The sequence below is a fragment of the Verruconis gallopava genome, assembly GCF_000836295.1.
Source record: "Verruconis gallopava strain CBS 43764 unplaced genomic scaffold supercont1.15, whole genome shotgun sequence".
Lineage (NCBI taxonomy): Eukaryota > Fungi > Ascomycota > Dothideomycetes > Venturiales > Sympoventuriaceae > Verruconis > Verruconis gallopava.
The window spans coordinates 475,503-490,092 of NW_015622151.1; the positions used below are offsets into that span (position 1 = coordinate 475,503).

Sequence of the window (14,590 nt, forward strand, 5' to 3'; positions counted from 1 at the left end):
AGCCTGAAGAAGTCGGCGGGCCGGACGACCAAGGCGCAGCACAAGCCGACGGTGCTCAGTCCAATTTCATCTCAGGTGAGTGCCCAGACTGCGAACCGTACCAAGCAACGAAACCTTCCAGCAGGCCTGCTGCTCGTTGTCCCTGGTCTCATCTTTTCCAAGCTCTCTGGCTTCTTTTCTCTTGCATTCCCTTTTTCGGTCGCGCTCCTCCGTCGCTTTCATCCACCACGCTCTGGCTCCGGATCCGCGGCCGTGTTCTCCGCTGTCGTCGCGATGAGATCCTTACTGTCGTTTACGATTGAGCATTTCTTACTGTTCGAGGCGACTCTACTCCAATACGCGAGCTTCGTTGCTGCAGTCACGAGCCCCAGCAACCTCAGCACAAGCCTGTCGGTTTCGTCGTGCTCAGGATGCGCAATTTCTGCAACGCAGACATTACTGTCCTTTCCCCAAAGTGTCCAAGAGGTCACCTCAAGTCTGTCTGTCACTGTCATTCCGTACGTGACAGTCTACGACGACGGCACGAGCATCACAAATTATGCGACGTACACCAAGTACAAGTCTGGACAGAGCACGCAAGGCCTGGCTACGTCCCCCGCTCCTTTGACGTGGGAAACGTTTGGAACCACATTAACATATCCCACGACATACTATGCGTATCTTGGAGTTTCTGCCGGCCCAAACAAACTGTCTGGTACAATATGCCGTGCAACTCCCTCGCCTGCCGTGCTTGATCCGTCCGATCAAGCGCGTCTAGTGTTCCCGTTCACATCGGAAGAGGGCAATGACGTCCCGACGAAGAGCGCACAATCCGTCCTCGACTCGCTGCCCACCATCAGTGCGCTAGTCTCTCCGAACGCACCGGCTCAGTGCTCGCATGCGATCGGCGTCATCGAATTCTCTTCCGCAACCCCAGTAGCAACAGAGTCAGGAACGTCTGCCGCGTTGGCGGCCGTGGTACACACGAGCGTACGCTTCCTCACCACCCAAGGCCAAGCTGTGGTCACGCGTGCTTCCGGGACTGCGCCGCCCCCGCAGTCGCAAGTCAATGACAACGGTGGCTCGTCGCCTTCTCCAACCAATGGTGGGCAAGGGGGTAACAACAACCAGCAATCAACGCCTGTCATCAATTGGGGCGGCTCCACAATCACCGCTGGGCCCAGTGGTGTGTGGAACATCGGCGGCCACAGCGTCACCGCGGGAGGCTCGGCTCAAATCATCGATGGAACGACGGTTAGCATTGCCGCCGGTGGATCAGTCGCCGTCATCAATGGCCATACGTCCAGTCTGGAAAGCGCAAAGCCCAGCAGCAGCGGCGGACTTTCACAAGCCACGGGAGGTGCTGGCGGGCAGGTCTCCGTCTTTGTCCCTCTTGCTACGTGGTTTGCCGCAATTTCGATAGGATTCTTGGGTCTTCTTGTTGGCGTTTATCTATAAAGTGGGGGGGTGTGGTTCGATATGATGCTCAGAACATCAAATCAGGACGTTTCAAGTCATGACTGACATGTGTACAAATTTGGATAATGTAATCATTATTTCAGCGAAACCATCGACGCTCGAGCAATCATGAGCTATTTGTTTTTTCCCATCAATGATCAGATTCATACTTTCCCCTGTGAAATTCGAGGCCCTGGATTGAATCCTCTTCGGAAGATAATTTGCATGACGACCGACGAAGCTAAAAAAAAAAAAATCGCATCAAAAGCAGGTATCTGTGGCGAGGCAGACCTTGAGCGAAGGGTTCAACGTTAAGGTTTTTAACTCGTAGAGACGCTGAAGCGGTGGCGACCTTTCATACATACACTTGAGATCCAACTAACGCGAGCCCCAAGCAGCGATCTGTAGAATGCGGCAATCCAACATGGCTCGGAGGGATCAGTACGGTGTGGCACTATTCTACCTTCATCCGAAACTTTAGCAGATCATGGCCGACGACAAGATCCTTCTTCGATTCCAGCTCATCAAAATCCCACCGACTGTCGACGTACCTGCCGGATAGCCACTCTCTCCTTTCCTTGGTTAGCCAGACACAAACCGCACCGGCGAGCTCCACGTCCTCCGTTAAGCCTGTCAAAAGTCAGCGGACGCACTGAGCTCGGTTTCAGTCACGCTTACGATCTTCCCAGCCTTTGCCTTGCGGAACCTCGGCAGCGAAATCCGTCTTCACTCCGCCGGGCTGGAGCGCGAAGGCGACGATGCCTCTGCCTTTGTGCGCCTCGTGGCAATGCTCTATCAGCCGCGTCGCGGCCATCTTCGTCAGGCTGTAGCTGGCGGCCATGACTTCCGCTTGCGTGTAGTGCGCCGCCGCGCTGCTCAGCTGAACGACGGCTTTGGCGCCGCCCTGCGTGCACTCGAGCAGAGGCAGGAAGTGATGCAGAAGCACAAACGGCGCGTGCACGTTCAATCGCCACATCGACTCCAGCTCGGAGGGGCTCTGCTCACGGAAGTCGCTCGGCCAATCCATCAGTCCGTTCTCGCGCTTGACGGACGCCTTCGCCGACTTGCCCGCGCTGATCACCAGGACGTCCAGACGTCCAAAGGCCGTCTTGGTAGCTTCTGCCAGCCCCTTGACTGCCTCTTCGTCCGTCACGTCACAGGCCTGGCACATCAGTTTGATCCGAGGATTGATCTTGAGTACTTCTCGCGCCGCAAGTTCGAGCGCGTCCTGCGATCGCGCCGAGAGCACCAAGCCAGAAACTCTTGCCCGTGCATAGGCTTTAGCAATGCCGAGGCCGATGCCCTTTGACGCACCGGCGATGGCAACAGTGAAGTTTGGTGGAAGTGTGACTTTGGTGGGATCCGTGGCGCCTTCGGGTTTCTTGTGTAACGGAATGGCAAATGTTGCGCCAGATAGCTTGCGAAGATCCTCGGTCATGATTTCTTTTTCTATTTTTTCCTAGTCCCTTATAAAGCTTTGGGAAACAGTTTTCTGAAGCCTTTTGTCCTTGGTTTTAATAAACCCAGTCGGCTAGCAGAGAACTCTGGTTTCGTACGCTTGTGCCCCTCGTGGTTTTAGGAGTTAAGCGGACATAGACGTTCAGGAGCCTTGCATAGTGCTCAAATGCATTGCACGCCGCATGAACCGTTCTTCTTGGAAGCAAGAGATTGCCAGGGGATTCCCAATGAGGTCTGTAGTCACCTTACACAACCCAGTGTCTTCACGTTGTCCCTAAGAGTCGAGGGCAATATGGGCACGATTCCAGTTGTGAAGTGCTAGCCAATCAGACGACGAAGAGGCCGTGGCTCTGGTGCCCTACGTTTCTCCACGTGCTGCCTTTAGCATTTCCCAGTTTAGAGATATGTCAGGCTCGATTTGCTCAAAGATACTTTGCCTGTACGACGGACGACCATGAGCTTTATTGGTCACAGTGGCCAAGACAAGAGTCAGGTTGGGCCACGGTGCTGTCAGCCTTCATCCACTTGGCAAGCTGGAGCCACGAATTGAATCCTCGGGCTCCATCAATCTTCATCAGTACAAGAATTTAACATCGAGTCCTGAATCGCAAGGGAGATCAAAGCAGAACAATGGTCTTCTTGGGCCCAAAAATTCGGCAGTGTGGTTGACGAAGACCGAGGAGCACAATTGTGAGAGAAACAAAAGATTATTCCACGAATCAGATCAGCATTTTAAGCTCCCTTTAAAGAGAAAAAGATCGGTAACGTCTTTGACGATTGATTCACGCACGCAGCGTGCGGTCAAATCCATGCTAATATTAAGGACCATTTTTTCCACTCCTCCTCTTTTTTCTTGAACGGTAGTCTAGAAGTGGTAAAAGGAAAAGTTTTCCCGTAGTTACATTGACAGAAACCTTTTTCGAATTTCTTTCGTTGCATTGGAAATATCCCGACACGAGCTTGGCAACGAGTTTGAGATGGGCACGTATACTAATCCTATCATTCCCGGCTTCAATCCAGACCCGAGCATCACCCGCGTCGGAAAGGACTTCTTTCTCGTCACCTCCACCTTTGACTTCTTCCCGGGCATTCCCATCTACCATTCCACTGACCTCATCAAGTGGCGGCTGATCTCCCACGTGCTGACGAGAAAGTCACAGCTCGACATCCGCGCCGTAGAGATCGGAGGTGGTGTTTGGGCACCGACCATCCGCTACCGCACTGCGCAGCAAGAAGGGAAGGCCGCAGACGAGGGCGGCGCGTTCTACGTCTGCGGAAGTTGCTTCGACAGATACAGGCCGCAGGCGGACGAGCGCATCTGGCCCCGTGGCTGGTACGCGAAATGCAAGGAAAGGGATATATGGGATGGGATGGGGAGCGGATGGAGCGAGCTAGTTTATTTCGACATGGTCGGCTTCGACCAAGACGTCAGTCGCCCTAGCATTCCCAAGCATGTCGAGAAACCTGCGTTAACACGTGCGCCGTAGCTCTTTTGGGACGATGACAGTGGCGACGTGTATCTGTCAAGTACGTATCGCATGCACGACCGCACTCCAGTGCCCACGGGCGCGAAGCCGCTGAAGGATTTCGCCGTCCACATATGCAAGGTCGATTTGTCGACAGGCCGTTGCTTGACCCGACCTCGACTGCTCCGGTCGTCTCCGTCCGGAATAGCTGAAGGCTCGCACATCATAAAGCGTGGCTCCTATTACTATCTGTTCACGGCTGAAGGAGGCACCGAGGATGGCCACAGCGAGTACGTGTCGCGCAGCAAATCCGGTCCGCTTGGTCCATGGGAGTCGGGAGGAAAGATCGTTGGCAGCGGTACCGGTCCAGAAGACGAAGTCCAGAACACCGGACATTGCGATCTTGTGGAAGACGCCGATGGAAACTGGTGGGCCGTTCTGTTAGCAGTCCGTCCGAGGAAGAGGCCCGACGGCACGTGGGAGCCGTCCGTGTTTGGTAGGTAGTGCGCCGTTCATTGTGGAAACCACGCTCTCTAACTGGGCACAAAGGCCGCGAGACCTTTCTCATACCGGTGACGTGGAGGGACGACTGGCCGATCCTCAACAACAACGAGCGCATCTCCTTAGTAGGGAACGCACCTGGCCTCTACCAGCATGCAGAGGCCACGACGTGGCGAGACGACTTTGCCGACGGAAACGGCATGCAACTTGGGTGGTATCGAAAGTCCACTCCGCAGAAAGTCGACTGGTCTTTGACGGAGCGTCCCGGCTGGCTCAGACTTTGGGGCGCGCCGTACAGCTTGAACACGGCGGTGTGCTCCACGACGTGGCTTCGGAAGCAGACGCAAGCAGAGACCACCTTCGAAACAAGGATCGACTTTCGTCCCGACTCGAATCGAGTCGAAGCAGGTCTTGTCGTGTGGTTGAATCATACATGTTTCAGCAGCGTTGGCATACGGCTGGCCGACGGAAAGGGATGTCGACGGGTGGTCAGTCTGAGCCTCGCTGATGGCCGAAAGATCACACAACCGCTAGCAACTGCGGACAGCGAGGTTCTGCTCGTCGTGCAATGTGGATCCGAGTATAGATTCGGCTACCGGGAGATCGGCTCGGATTCTCGAATCCGGTACGTTGGCTCAATCTGCAATTCGAGCATGTTGAAAGAGCCCGATGTAGGCGTGATTTTTACAGGCATGATGGTCGGCCTGTACGCCTTTGGAGAATGGGAAGCGGCGCTGGTACCTGCTGACTTTGCATATGCCAAATTTCGACCGAATTCAGTCGACAACGAACCAAACAAGGCAGTCTAGCGATGTGATGACGCACCTGGGTGTACGCTACGGGCTTATTTTACCCAGTTGACTGCCTAGTCACTTGGCAAGCAGCCTTATCGTCGTCTTGAAACGGAGAAACACATAGCAAAATCACATAAGATCAAAGCCAAAGGATTCGTAATAGTGGACTGTTTCATGACTCTGCATTACACACAAAAGTCGAAAGCACATCACCCGCCAGGAAAGATGCCAGTCTAAAGGAGAGTGTCATAGCCTACAACAGCGGCTGCGTAATGAGCGTGGGTATCATGTCTAGTTCTTTTTGAAGGACCGTCGACGTTTTCCGTGATTCCTGTAATTTCCCGTGAAATCCCAATCCATATGCTCTTTTATTTTGGAAAAGAAAATTCGCTGATAAATGCTTCCATCCCAAATTGTTGCTCGTCGGGGAATATGTTCAAGCCTAATGGTTCCTACCAACGCCCAAGGTCAACCGTCCAGGACCAAAAACAAAATGCAGATCTTGTACATGTTCCAAAATAGAAAACTCGTAAGTCGACGTGGCATCAGAGCAGGAGGCTCGCACCGAACGCCGCACACAACAGCACGATGGCCTCGATGGCCAGGCTTCGACCTTGAAGACTGTCGACGCCGCTTTGTAGTTTCGGACCGCCCGTGCTAGACGGAGCTGAAGTGTCCGCAGCCACAGCAGCAAAAGAGGTGATGGTTGTCTTCTGGCCGTTAGGAAGAACAGTTGTCTTCAGAACAAGGCTGGAAACTGTGCCGCCGGGCGGCGTGTATGTAGTCACAAAGACTCCGCCGGTCTTGTCCGTGGCTGTGATGACTTTGCCTGGCGTCACACTGGACAGGACAATCGTATCTCCATTTGCCACGGTGGCCGTCACGTCAACTGGCTTCGTCGCATCCGTAACAGTTGACGGGGTGAAGACTGAAACAGGCGAGGTAGTCACAACGCCATCTTGAGTGACAACAGCAGCAGGTACAGTCGTCGTCTCAACCACCTGCTGACCCTGTGAGTTCGTCGTGGTAACGGCCTGCTCAACGCTGACTGTGGGTGATGCTACCACGGACGTGGTAAGCGTGGTTGGCTGTCCTCCGCTGCCCGTGGTGGAGACGTCGATTGGCACGACCACGTCGCTCTGCGTCGTGGTAGTAGTCTCCGTGGTGTCAGTCGTTATCGTTGTGGCCCCACCTCCACCACTTTCAGAAGTGGTGCTAGTGCTGTTGTCGTTGCTGCTTTGTCTCTTCAGCAGATGCAGCGCGGCCTCTGCCAGTACTTTTGTGGCCATAACCGGGTCGTCGCTGTGCACCTTCTCCACGGCTATACGCTCGTGTTCATAGACGCCGTCTTGAAACTTGTCGTCGACATGCTTGTGGAGGGCAGCATGCAGAGACTCGGCGGGCAGGACAGCCAGCAGCTCTTGAAAGTCGAAGTCGACGTTGGTGGGGGCGACATTCGATGTAACGACGGGGTCGGAAAGGACGAGTGGAAGAGAGATGACGGAGAGAAGGATGCTCTTTGAAGCCCTCATTTTCTTTCTTTCTCTAGTTTGGCGAGCTTTCGATCGCTGTAGCGATTGGCAGCGAGGAGTCGTTGGATTCAGAACGCTCGGGGCCTGTCGCTGCACATGTAAGCTGCGGTGCTACGACGATATGGCGGGAACACGGAGAGGAACCAGCAGGGGAGCCGACGGAAAGATGGACATTGAGGTGGCAGGCATGGGGCTCGGACGGCAATTGGGGAGAGCAGACACAATCAGGACGGTCAGGACGGCACCAACCTCAGGAATGGGACTGAAGCGGCTCAAGTCACACGGTGGCTGGCCCCAGGCTGAAGGTTCGGCAGCGGAGCGTCGCAGGAGGATGCCGGAGGATGAGGTAATCTGCAGCGGTAGCGAGCGGATGACGTCTGTCACGCCGAGAAAGCTGACCACAACGAAGGGGAAAGAAGGAACAGGACGCACTCTGCAAGAACGAGCAAGGCGACGGACTTTCGGTCGAGGAAGAGAAGCAGAGGCAGTACGAGAATTCGAAACGGCACGCTTTTCAAGGGCGGATGCAGACCAGTTGCAGCTCGCTCGCCGCTGGGGGCGGGCGCGTTTGAGGATCGCCAGAAGCCAGAAGAAGCTCGGGCGCGCATCGAGACCGGACCAGCGACACCATCCGCGTCGACGGCCTGTCTTCGTCGCCTTTGCCACGCTCTCCCCATGCACACCGGCGCCCATCGTTCTGCACAGCATGCCGGAGATTTCTGCAGCTGCTCCTTCGCACCTTGCAGCTCATCACAGGGCCGCTCCAGCACCACTCTTCTCCAGGCTGTCAGCAAAAGCGCGCCACCGGCAGAAGCAGCAGTCCCTGCCTCCTTGTTCTCGTGTCCACGCAGCTGCCTCGTCCGACAGCCCAGATCGAATACAAGAGCCCCGTCTGCTCGCCGACTGCTGCTTTGACTCTGTTGTGCGCAGCCTGGATGCTCTCTTCTCGTCAAGCCAGCTGGCTTCGGACTGCTATCGATTGGCTTTCCCGGTCTGGTTCCCACTCGGCCCGTGAGCTCTCCAAAACCGCTCCGCTGCCACAAACCGGGAAACGCCTCCCTTTGGCGTTGAAACATCAGTCCACAACGCGATCGTATTTTCTTCAGGCCTGGTCCTTGGGCCCAAATACACGCTACCGTTCGATAGACATACGAGGTGGGGCCGTCGACCAAAACTTGGACCGGCCTGTGAAGCAAAAGGGCTGTTTGTCTCGATGATGCATAATGCGGACCTCGCTATGAATAGCAGCCGCTAAATCCAACCAGCTTGCGACAACCATTTCTGTATGCGGAATTCGCCTAGCGAGCCCATACATTTTCCCCGCCTGATGCTGGCTCCTCTGGAGACATTATTGCACTGCCGCTGTCGCAATCAGTACTCTGTACTTGTCATCGATACAACGTGCTCCACTGCGCACAACCACACCGCGAAGACGTAAGGCCGTGTGGGCCGCTGGTGCTTTCTTTAGGACCCGACGGGGCAAGTCGTGCGCGACGTCAGCTCGCCGTGCTTTCTCATGTGATTGTACACGCGCACTTTTTGTGGCCTCTTGCAGCTCGCATTTTTGATTCTCTATCTACCACTTTTTTTTGTGTCTGGCATGACCTGCAATGCCGCTTTCCCAGTCTGGAGATGACTCCACTTAATTTCGTCGGCCCTTGAGCCGAAATGTTCCATGCCGCTTCGGCATGTGCGAGCCGAGATAGATTAGGTTTAAGTGAAGGCCATCAAGAAATGCCCGACTGAATGGTAAGTTCTAAATCGTACCACTTGTACGTGGCAAGGCAGGGCAGGCCCGGTTGAGCACACAAGCAGCCAATAGCTGAATAATTTTCCTGTTCCCCGCTCAGACGCCCGCAAATGGCGCTCTGGCATCGCCTTTTTACTCTTGCCCATCAGCCTTCTTTCTTGGCGAAAACAAGCTTTTAGCCTTGAGCACGGCCTTGCCTGCCATGCCAGACAAAGAACCGAATCCAAAACTCCAGCCTTTGATCCGGACGCTCCAAATAAAGAAGTAAACCAAGGCCCAGTTGCTGATGCAAAACGCCAAAAATATGCCAAAGTTTCTCCACACGTCGCTGTAGCGGATGTTAAGCGTTGTCAGGTATTGGTCTCCTATAGAATAGGGACAGTACTGGCAACCAGTCGTCGCGTCCGGGTTCAGCAAGTATCCTCCAGCTGATCGCGCGAACGCCCCTGCATAGCTTGCGCAAGTCTCACCGGCTGGCACGTTGAACTGTGCGGTTTCCGCGGTGGTGCATTTGATAGACTGGTTGTGAAGCGTTGCGGCAAGCACACCGCCCATATAGTATGTGGACGGGTTCACCCAATACATCCAATACTTCCAGAAGGTCGGCAAGTCGGAGTAAGGACGGACGATCCCGTTGAATAAGCCGAACATGACGAAGAAAAATGGAAGCACATTGCTAATCACAGTGAACGATGGTGCGAATGCGCAGATCCACTGGCCCCACGAACTCTGGAAGATGAAGAACAGCACGACCATCAAGTACGTGTAGCCGCTAGCAAAGCCGTTTGTTGGCAAACCCGTCGGCCAGTACCAAAGGGCCCAGTCTGCAGTGTAGACGTCAGTTGATTGTCTACTGAACTGTGGATGTGCGGAACCTACAGATTGTGCCAGAGAGGATGGCAATCGGAATCTCAGCGACGATCATTGCAGTGCAGAACGGTATCCATCCATAGATGCGGGAGGGGAGCTCGCGTGCTTTCCACAAAGCCATGTTTTGGTAAAATTTCGGTACCACTGCGTTGACAAAAGTTGGAGGGAAAACCACGACGAGAAAGATGGTGAACATGCGGTTTTGCATGTCTTGGATACTGTCACCCAGTTTCCAAAACGTAAAACTGTCGAAGCCGTCAGCGGAACATAAAAACAGAGAATGCAGACCACATGACGTTCAGAACGTACCCGTTGAAGATTCCAATGATGACAGACACGAACAGCTTTCCGTAGAGATAGCTGGGATCCCGCCAGTACTGGGTAAAGACACGTTTGGTCAGCATCGTTGTCTGCAGCCAAATTGGAGCGGCAAATTCTCTCATGAGCTTTGCATCTCCCTTGTCTCGGTTTTGGCCCGATCTTGTCTGACACACGCGATCAATCTCTGCAAGCACCTCCTTCGCATTGTCCGAGTTCTTCCATTCCTCATTCCAATTGATCCTGCGTCCGTTCTTGCCTTTTGTGCCCTTGGCAGCAGTTTCGAGAATGAATTCTGCAACATTTTTGTTCGGAGGGCATTGCACTCCTCGTTGTGCAAAATAATCTATAACGTTCTTGCCATTCTCACCAACTGGACCAAAGTAGATCGTGTTACCACCCGGGTTGAGTGCAAGAATCATATCAAACTGCTGTATAAGAACAGACGAGGGTTGGTGGATCGTGCAAACAATTGCCTGACCCGCCGCCGCAAGTTTCTTCAGAAATCTGACAATCGAATATGCGCTGTTCGAATCCAGTCCACTGGTCGGCTCATCTAAGAAGAGCAGAAGACTTGGTTTTGCCGCAAGCTCTACGCCGATGGTAAGTCGCTTTTTCTGTTCTACGTCTAGGCTGCTTATCAGCGCGTCCTGCACGTTGTTGAGCTCAAGCAGGTCAATGATGGTATCAACATAGGCAATTTTCTCTGCCCTCGGCACCTCCCGCTCCTGGCGGAGAATCGCTGAGAATTCAAGGGCCTCACGGATGGTGGCGGTTCCATCATGAAGATCCATTTGCTCGCAGAAACCAGTACCGCGTTGGAAATCAGGCCCAAGCTTTTCTCCATCGACCAGCATGTCTCCTGACACCACGCCGACAGTCTGTCTTTGAGATAGCGTGTTCAACAGCGTGGTTTTTCCTGCGCCAGATGCTCCCATCAACGCCACCATCTTGCCAGGTTTGGCATACCCTGATACTCCGTTAAGAAGTTTTTTCTGCCCACCACGGAAAGGCACGGTGTACTCGACGTTGCGCCATGTGAATATGCTTTCACTTTTGGCAAGAGAGGACAAAGCCTCACGCTCATTCTGGCCACCATTCTCATGTTCTTGATCTGCCCTTGAATCAACGGATGCACCATCTGGTATTGCCTTCTCTTCATCATTCACTGTGACAGCTGTCTCCTTCTTCTTCCAGAACCAGGTGTTCTTGAAGACGAGTGCACCAGCCCCACCGTCATTAAAGCTAATCATCTCAACACTGACTACTGTCACCAAAAGGTACAAAATCCCAAAGGCAACAGCAACGCCGAAATTGCGCCACAGGTGGGCACGGGTATAGCTGTAGGTTGTTCCCACGTACGAGGCACCTGAAACGTTGTGTGAATTGGGTGGCGATCCGGTCAAGGTGCAACCCTGAAACTCTGGATTGACACCAGGTCCCTGAGGCACAAGATTCTGTGGTGCACATTCCATGGTGCGATCGCTGAATTCGTTCGTAAGAACCGCTTCGAACACGTAGGATATTGGATTAACATCTGAAGCGGTTAGCATCCAATCTTGGGGGATTAAGTCCAGAATGACATACAATATAGCCAACCGAACCATATGTAGTCTCCTGTCAGTTGAGGCTTGGGAATAACATATCCGACGTAGATGACAAGCAAGTTTAAAGCTGTGCCAGCGAATCGAACGGCATCGTCAACGGTAGGACTCAAGGCAGCGAACATGCGATACATTGCTGTGAGGACGATTGTCATCGTATATACGAACAGAAAATAGATCCAAAATTTTCCCGCGCTTACGTCAAGTTGGGTCAAGAAATACATGATGATTGCCTAAGAATGTTAGAGAGAGAGAGAGAGAGAGAGAGAGATGTAAGGTAACACCAGCTTGCACTTACAAAAGGTATGACTTGGATCAACAGAAACGGGAAGTCCACCACAGCTCGTGCGACGCTCACGGCAGAGGGCCGATAGAAAGCATATTCCCTGTGTCTAGCAACTACATCACGTCCGCTGACGGCCTTCATTAGTTCGGAGAGCTGGAGCCAGCCAAGGAAAACAATGGAGAAGAACACGGCACCACCTCTGCTGAAGGCTCCAGAAGTATTCAAAGCTTCGCCATAGAACAAAGACCCAACGATGAGTGCATTCGCAATCACAATGAAGAACTTTGTGTACAGCGTGGGCTTGTCCCCCCAGATGAGCCAAATCTCTCGGAGTGTACAAGCGTAGACCTGTCTTATGAAGCTGACGGTGTACACGCTCTTTTTCGTCACGGTTTTGCTCTTCAGTTCTCTCGCCGTTTGAGCAAATTGACGGGCGTCCGCGAAGTCCGACTCCTTCTGGCTGCGACAATAATCTTCGATATCAGCAAGGACCTTTTGGAAGTACTCGGAGTCTCTGAAAGCTTTTTCAAGCTCAACTGGACCTCGAGGCGCTGAATTTTCGAACCCTTCGCGGAATTTTCGTTCGCTTGGGTCGGTCACTGATGTTAGGAAATCCGGCGTGGTTTGGCGCTCCGGGCAATGATATCCAAGATCGATAAAGTACTTCTTTGCTTCACTGGCTCGGCCGAGGAATATGCACCGACCCGAATCGATGACCATTACTTTGTCCATTAGCTCATATATGCCTTCGCCGGCTTGGTACAGTGTAACCAAGGTGGATCGCGCTGAAATATCTGTCATAATTCTCAAAGACTTTGCATAATCGAGAGCCGTTGAACTGTCCAGCCCACGGGTGGAGTTGTCCCAACAGGTCACCGTGCTCTTCGTCGACAACGTCTCTGCGATGGAAACGCGCTTTCTTTCGCCGCCAGACACACCGCGTACATATTCATCTCCAACCAAGGTGTCGCGGGTGTGCGTGATGCCAAATATCTTGAGGAACGCTTCGACGATGATCGGTATCTCACCTTTCTCCCGTCTCCTCGTCTTATTCATGAGCGAGAATTTGAGCGTTTGCCAGACAGTAAGGGTTGCAAAATGCAAATCGGTCTCAGGATTATAGCTCACTTCGCCTCGAAAATGTTTTTTTTGCTCCTTAGCATCGATACCGCCATACGACACCTCGCCAGACACCTCGGCGTACCCCTCGCGGTAATTGGCGATGCACTTAAGGAACGTAGAGCATCCTGAGCCTGGCCTTCCCAAAACGAGCATCATTTCTCCAGGCCGAACCTGACGCGAGGTTAGCATACACCTTGGTGTTAAGAAGGGAACATACGATTCCAGTGAAGTCATGGATAAGCGTCCGCAGCTGCGTATGTCGTTGAAGTTTCAGTCGCGGTATAAAACGAGTGATGATACGGTACAGGTCAGGGCCAAAGGTTCCCAAAATCGCGTCGGGTAAAGTCTTCGTTGTCTTTGACGTCGTACCCGCACCTTTTACCGTGAGATTTTTCCACGTCACTCCAATGCGTTTTGTCGAGCGACCATCCACTTGCTTCTCAAAATGACCTTCTCTCATAAACTCGGACAACTCGAAGTCATCCTCTTTTTCATCTTGCTTCTCGAAGTCGTCTTCATCTAAGGTGCTCTCCGTGTCTCTTGATACCTCATGGCGTGCAGAGCTGAAGCGATGAAGCTGCTGCCGCAATCTGCTGCCTTCCCTACGTGGAAGGCTGGCAGATCTGCGCGAACTTGATTTCATTTCTCGCCCACTTCGTGTTCTTGAGAGTGCCGACAGGGTATTTCTCAGCTCAGCGAAGTCCTCCATAGCCTTCTCTCTGCTCTCGGCTCCATGATAACCACGTTCGCCCCAATGGCCATCCTCATCATCCCGTGGAGAGTCAGGACTGCTGAGAGGGGGGGATTCGACTTCTTCCTTTTCAGGGACCCCTATATCTGGTGCCTTCTCCATATTCTCGCTCGTCAGATAGTTATTCCAGTTGAGTAAAAAGATCCTTCTTTCTCTTGAAGTTTCTGTTCTATCACTTGTTCCGGAAACAGGGATAAGCAGCCAAAGAGAGAAACGAGCGAAAAAGAAGTAAAAGCCGACTATTGAATTGAAGAAGGGAAATTATATAACAACAGTATCTCAGCCAAGAACACGTCCGCACTCATGCTAAACTCCGAGCTGAATAATGTGGAAGGCCCGCCAGAGCGGAGCCCAACATTAGAAATGCGTCGTCCCTTTTGCGTCATCGCGGTGATAAACGCTTGGGATGGGGCCATGGCAATGTGAAGACTGGTGAACGACGTCTATCTTATCACCGACGCAAATGCTGTCCGATTATTCTCGGAAAGGTTCCTACGTCAGGTCGAAACAGTGGTCGTGTGGAGATCATTGGGCCAGCATTGAAGTAGCTGGCCACCGGGCCTTCTCACCGCCAGCTTGGAGCAGTAGGCAATCAATTGCTTTGTCGAAGACCCACTTTTCAGTCTTTAAAATGCGTTGAGTTTTTGGTCTTTCCGGCGATAAGCAAGTTGCATGTAGTCGTGAAAGGTCCCGAGTGGTAA

General features: G+C 53.0%; 6 protein-coding genes across 6 annotated transcripts; 3 read left to right on the forward strand and 3 right to left on the reverse strand.

Moving 5' to 3' along the window:
- The first annotated feature begins 84 nt into the window (after nucleotides 1–84).
- On the forward strand, nucleotides 85–1,592 carry PV09_05138 (uncharacterized protein). The gene has a single exon (XM_016358607.1). The coding sequence runs from the start codon at nucleotides 274–276 to the stop codon at nucleotides 1,435–1,437; it is 1,164 nt and encodes a 387-aa protein (XP_016213708.1). The 5' UTR covers nucleotides 85–273; the 3' UTR covers nucleotides 1,438–1,592.
- A 133-nt stretch (nucleotides 1,593–1,725) lies between these two features.
- On the reverse strand, nucleotides 1,726–3,187 carry PV09_05139 (uncharacterized protein). The gene is made up of 2 exons (XM_016358608.1): nucleotides 2,116–3,187; nucleotides 1,726–2,067 (listed from the first exon to the last, which is right to left on the reverse strand). Exons 1-2 carry the CDS (start codon nucleotides 2,873–2,875, stop codon nucleotides 1,892–1,894), a joined length of 936 nt encoding a protein of 311 aa, XP_016213709.1. The 5' UTR covers nucleotides 2,876–3,187; the 3' UTR covers nucleotides 1,726–1,891.
- Nucleotides 3,188–3,487: 300 nt separating this feature from the next.
- On the forward strand, nucleotides 3,488–5,671 carry PV09_05140 (uncharacterized protein; the record flags this gene model as incomplete). The annotated part of the gene is made up of 3 exons (XM_016358609.1): nucleotides 3,488–4,322; nucleotides 4,383–4,857; nucleotides 4,911–5,671. Exons 1-3 carry the CDS (start codon nucleotides 3,873–3,875, stop codon nucleotides 5,669–5,671), a joined length of 1,686 nt encoding a protein of 561 aa, XP_016213710.1. The 5' UTR covers nucleotides 3,488–3,872.
- A 138-nt stretch (nucleotides 5,672–5,809) lies between these two features.
- On the reverse strand, nucleotides 5,810–7,716 carry PV09_05141 (uncharacterized protein). Its single transcript, XM_016358610.1, has 2 exons — nucleotides 7,438–7,716; nucleotides 5,810–7,272 (listed from the first exon to the last, which is right to left on the reverse strand). Exon 2 carries the CDS (start codon nucleotides 7,186–7,188, stop codon nucleotides 6,202–6,204), a length of 987 nt encoding a protein of 328 aa, XP_016213711.1. The 5' UTR covers nucleotides 7,189–7,272; nucleotides 7,438–7,716; the 3' UTR covers nucleotides 5,810–6,201.
- PV09_05142 (uncharacterized protein) lies at nucleotides 7,310–8,203 on the forward strand (the record flags this gene model as incomplete). Its single annotated transcript, XM_016358611.1, has 1 exon — nucleotides 7,310–8,203. One exon carries the CDS (start codon nucleotides 7,310–7,312, stop codon nucleotides 8,201–8,203), a length of 894 nt encoding a protein of 297 aa, XP_016213712.1.
- A 526-nt stretch (nucleotides 8,204–8,729) lies between these two features.
- On the reverse strand, nucleotides 8,730–14,146 carry PV09_05143 (uncharacterized protein). Its single transcript, XM_016358612.1, has 6 exons — nucleotides 13,356–14,146; nucleotides 12,029–13,309; nucleotides 11,714–11,963; nucleotides 10,118–11,663; nucleotides 9,818–10,053; nucleotides 8,730–9,762 (listed from the first exon to the last, which is right to left on the reverse strand). The coding sequence occupies exons 1-6, from the start codon at nucleotides 13,989–13,991 to the stop codon at nucleotides 9,071–9,073; spliced, it is 4,641 nt and encodes a 1,546-aa protein (XP_016213713.1). The 5' UTR covers nucleotides 13,992–14,146; the 3' UTR covers nucleotides 8,730–9,070.
- Nucleotides 14,147–14,590: the final 444 nt, after the last annotated feature.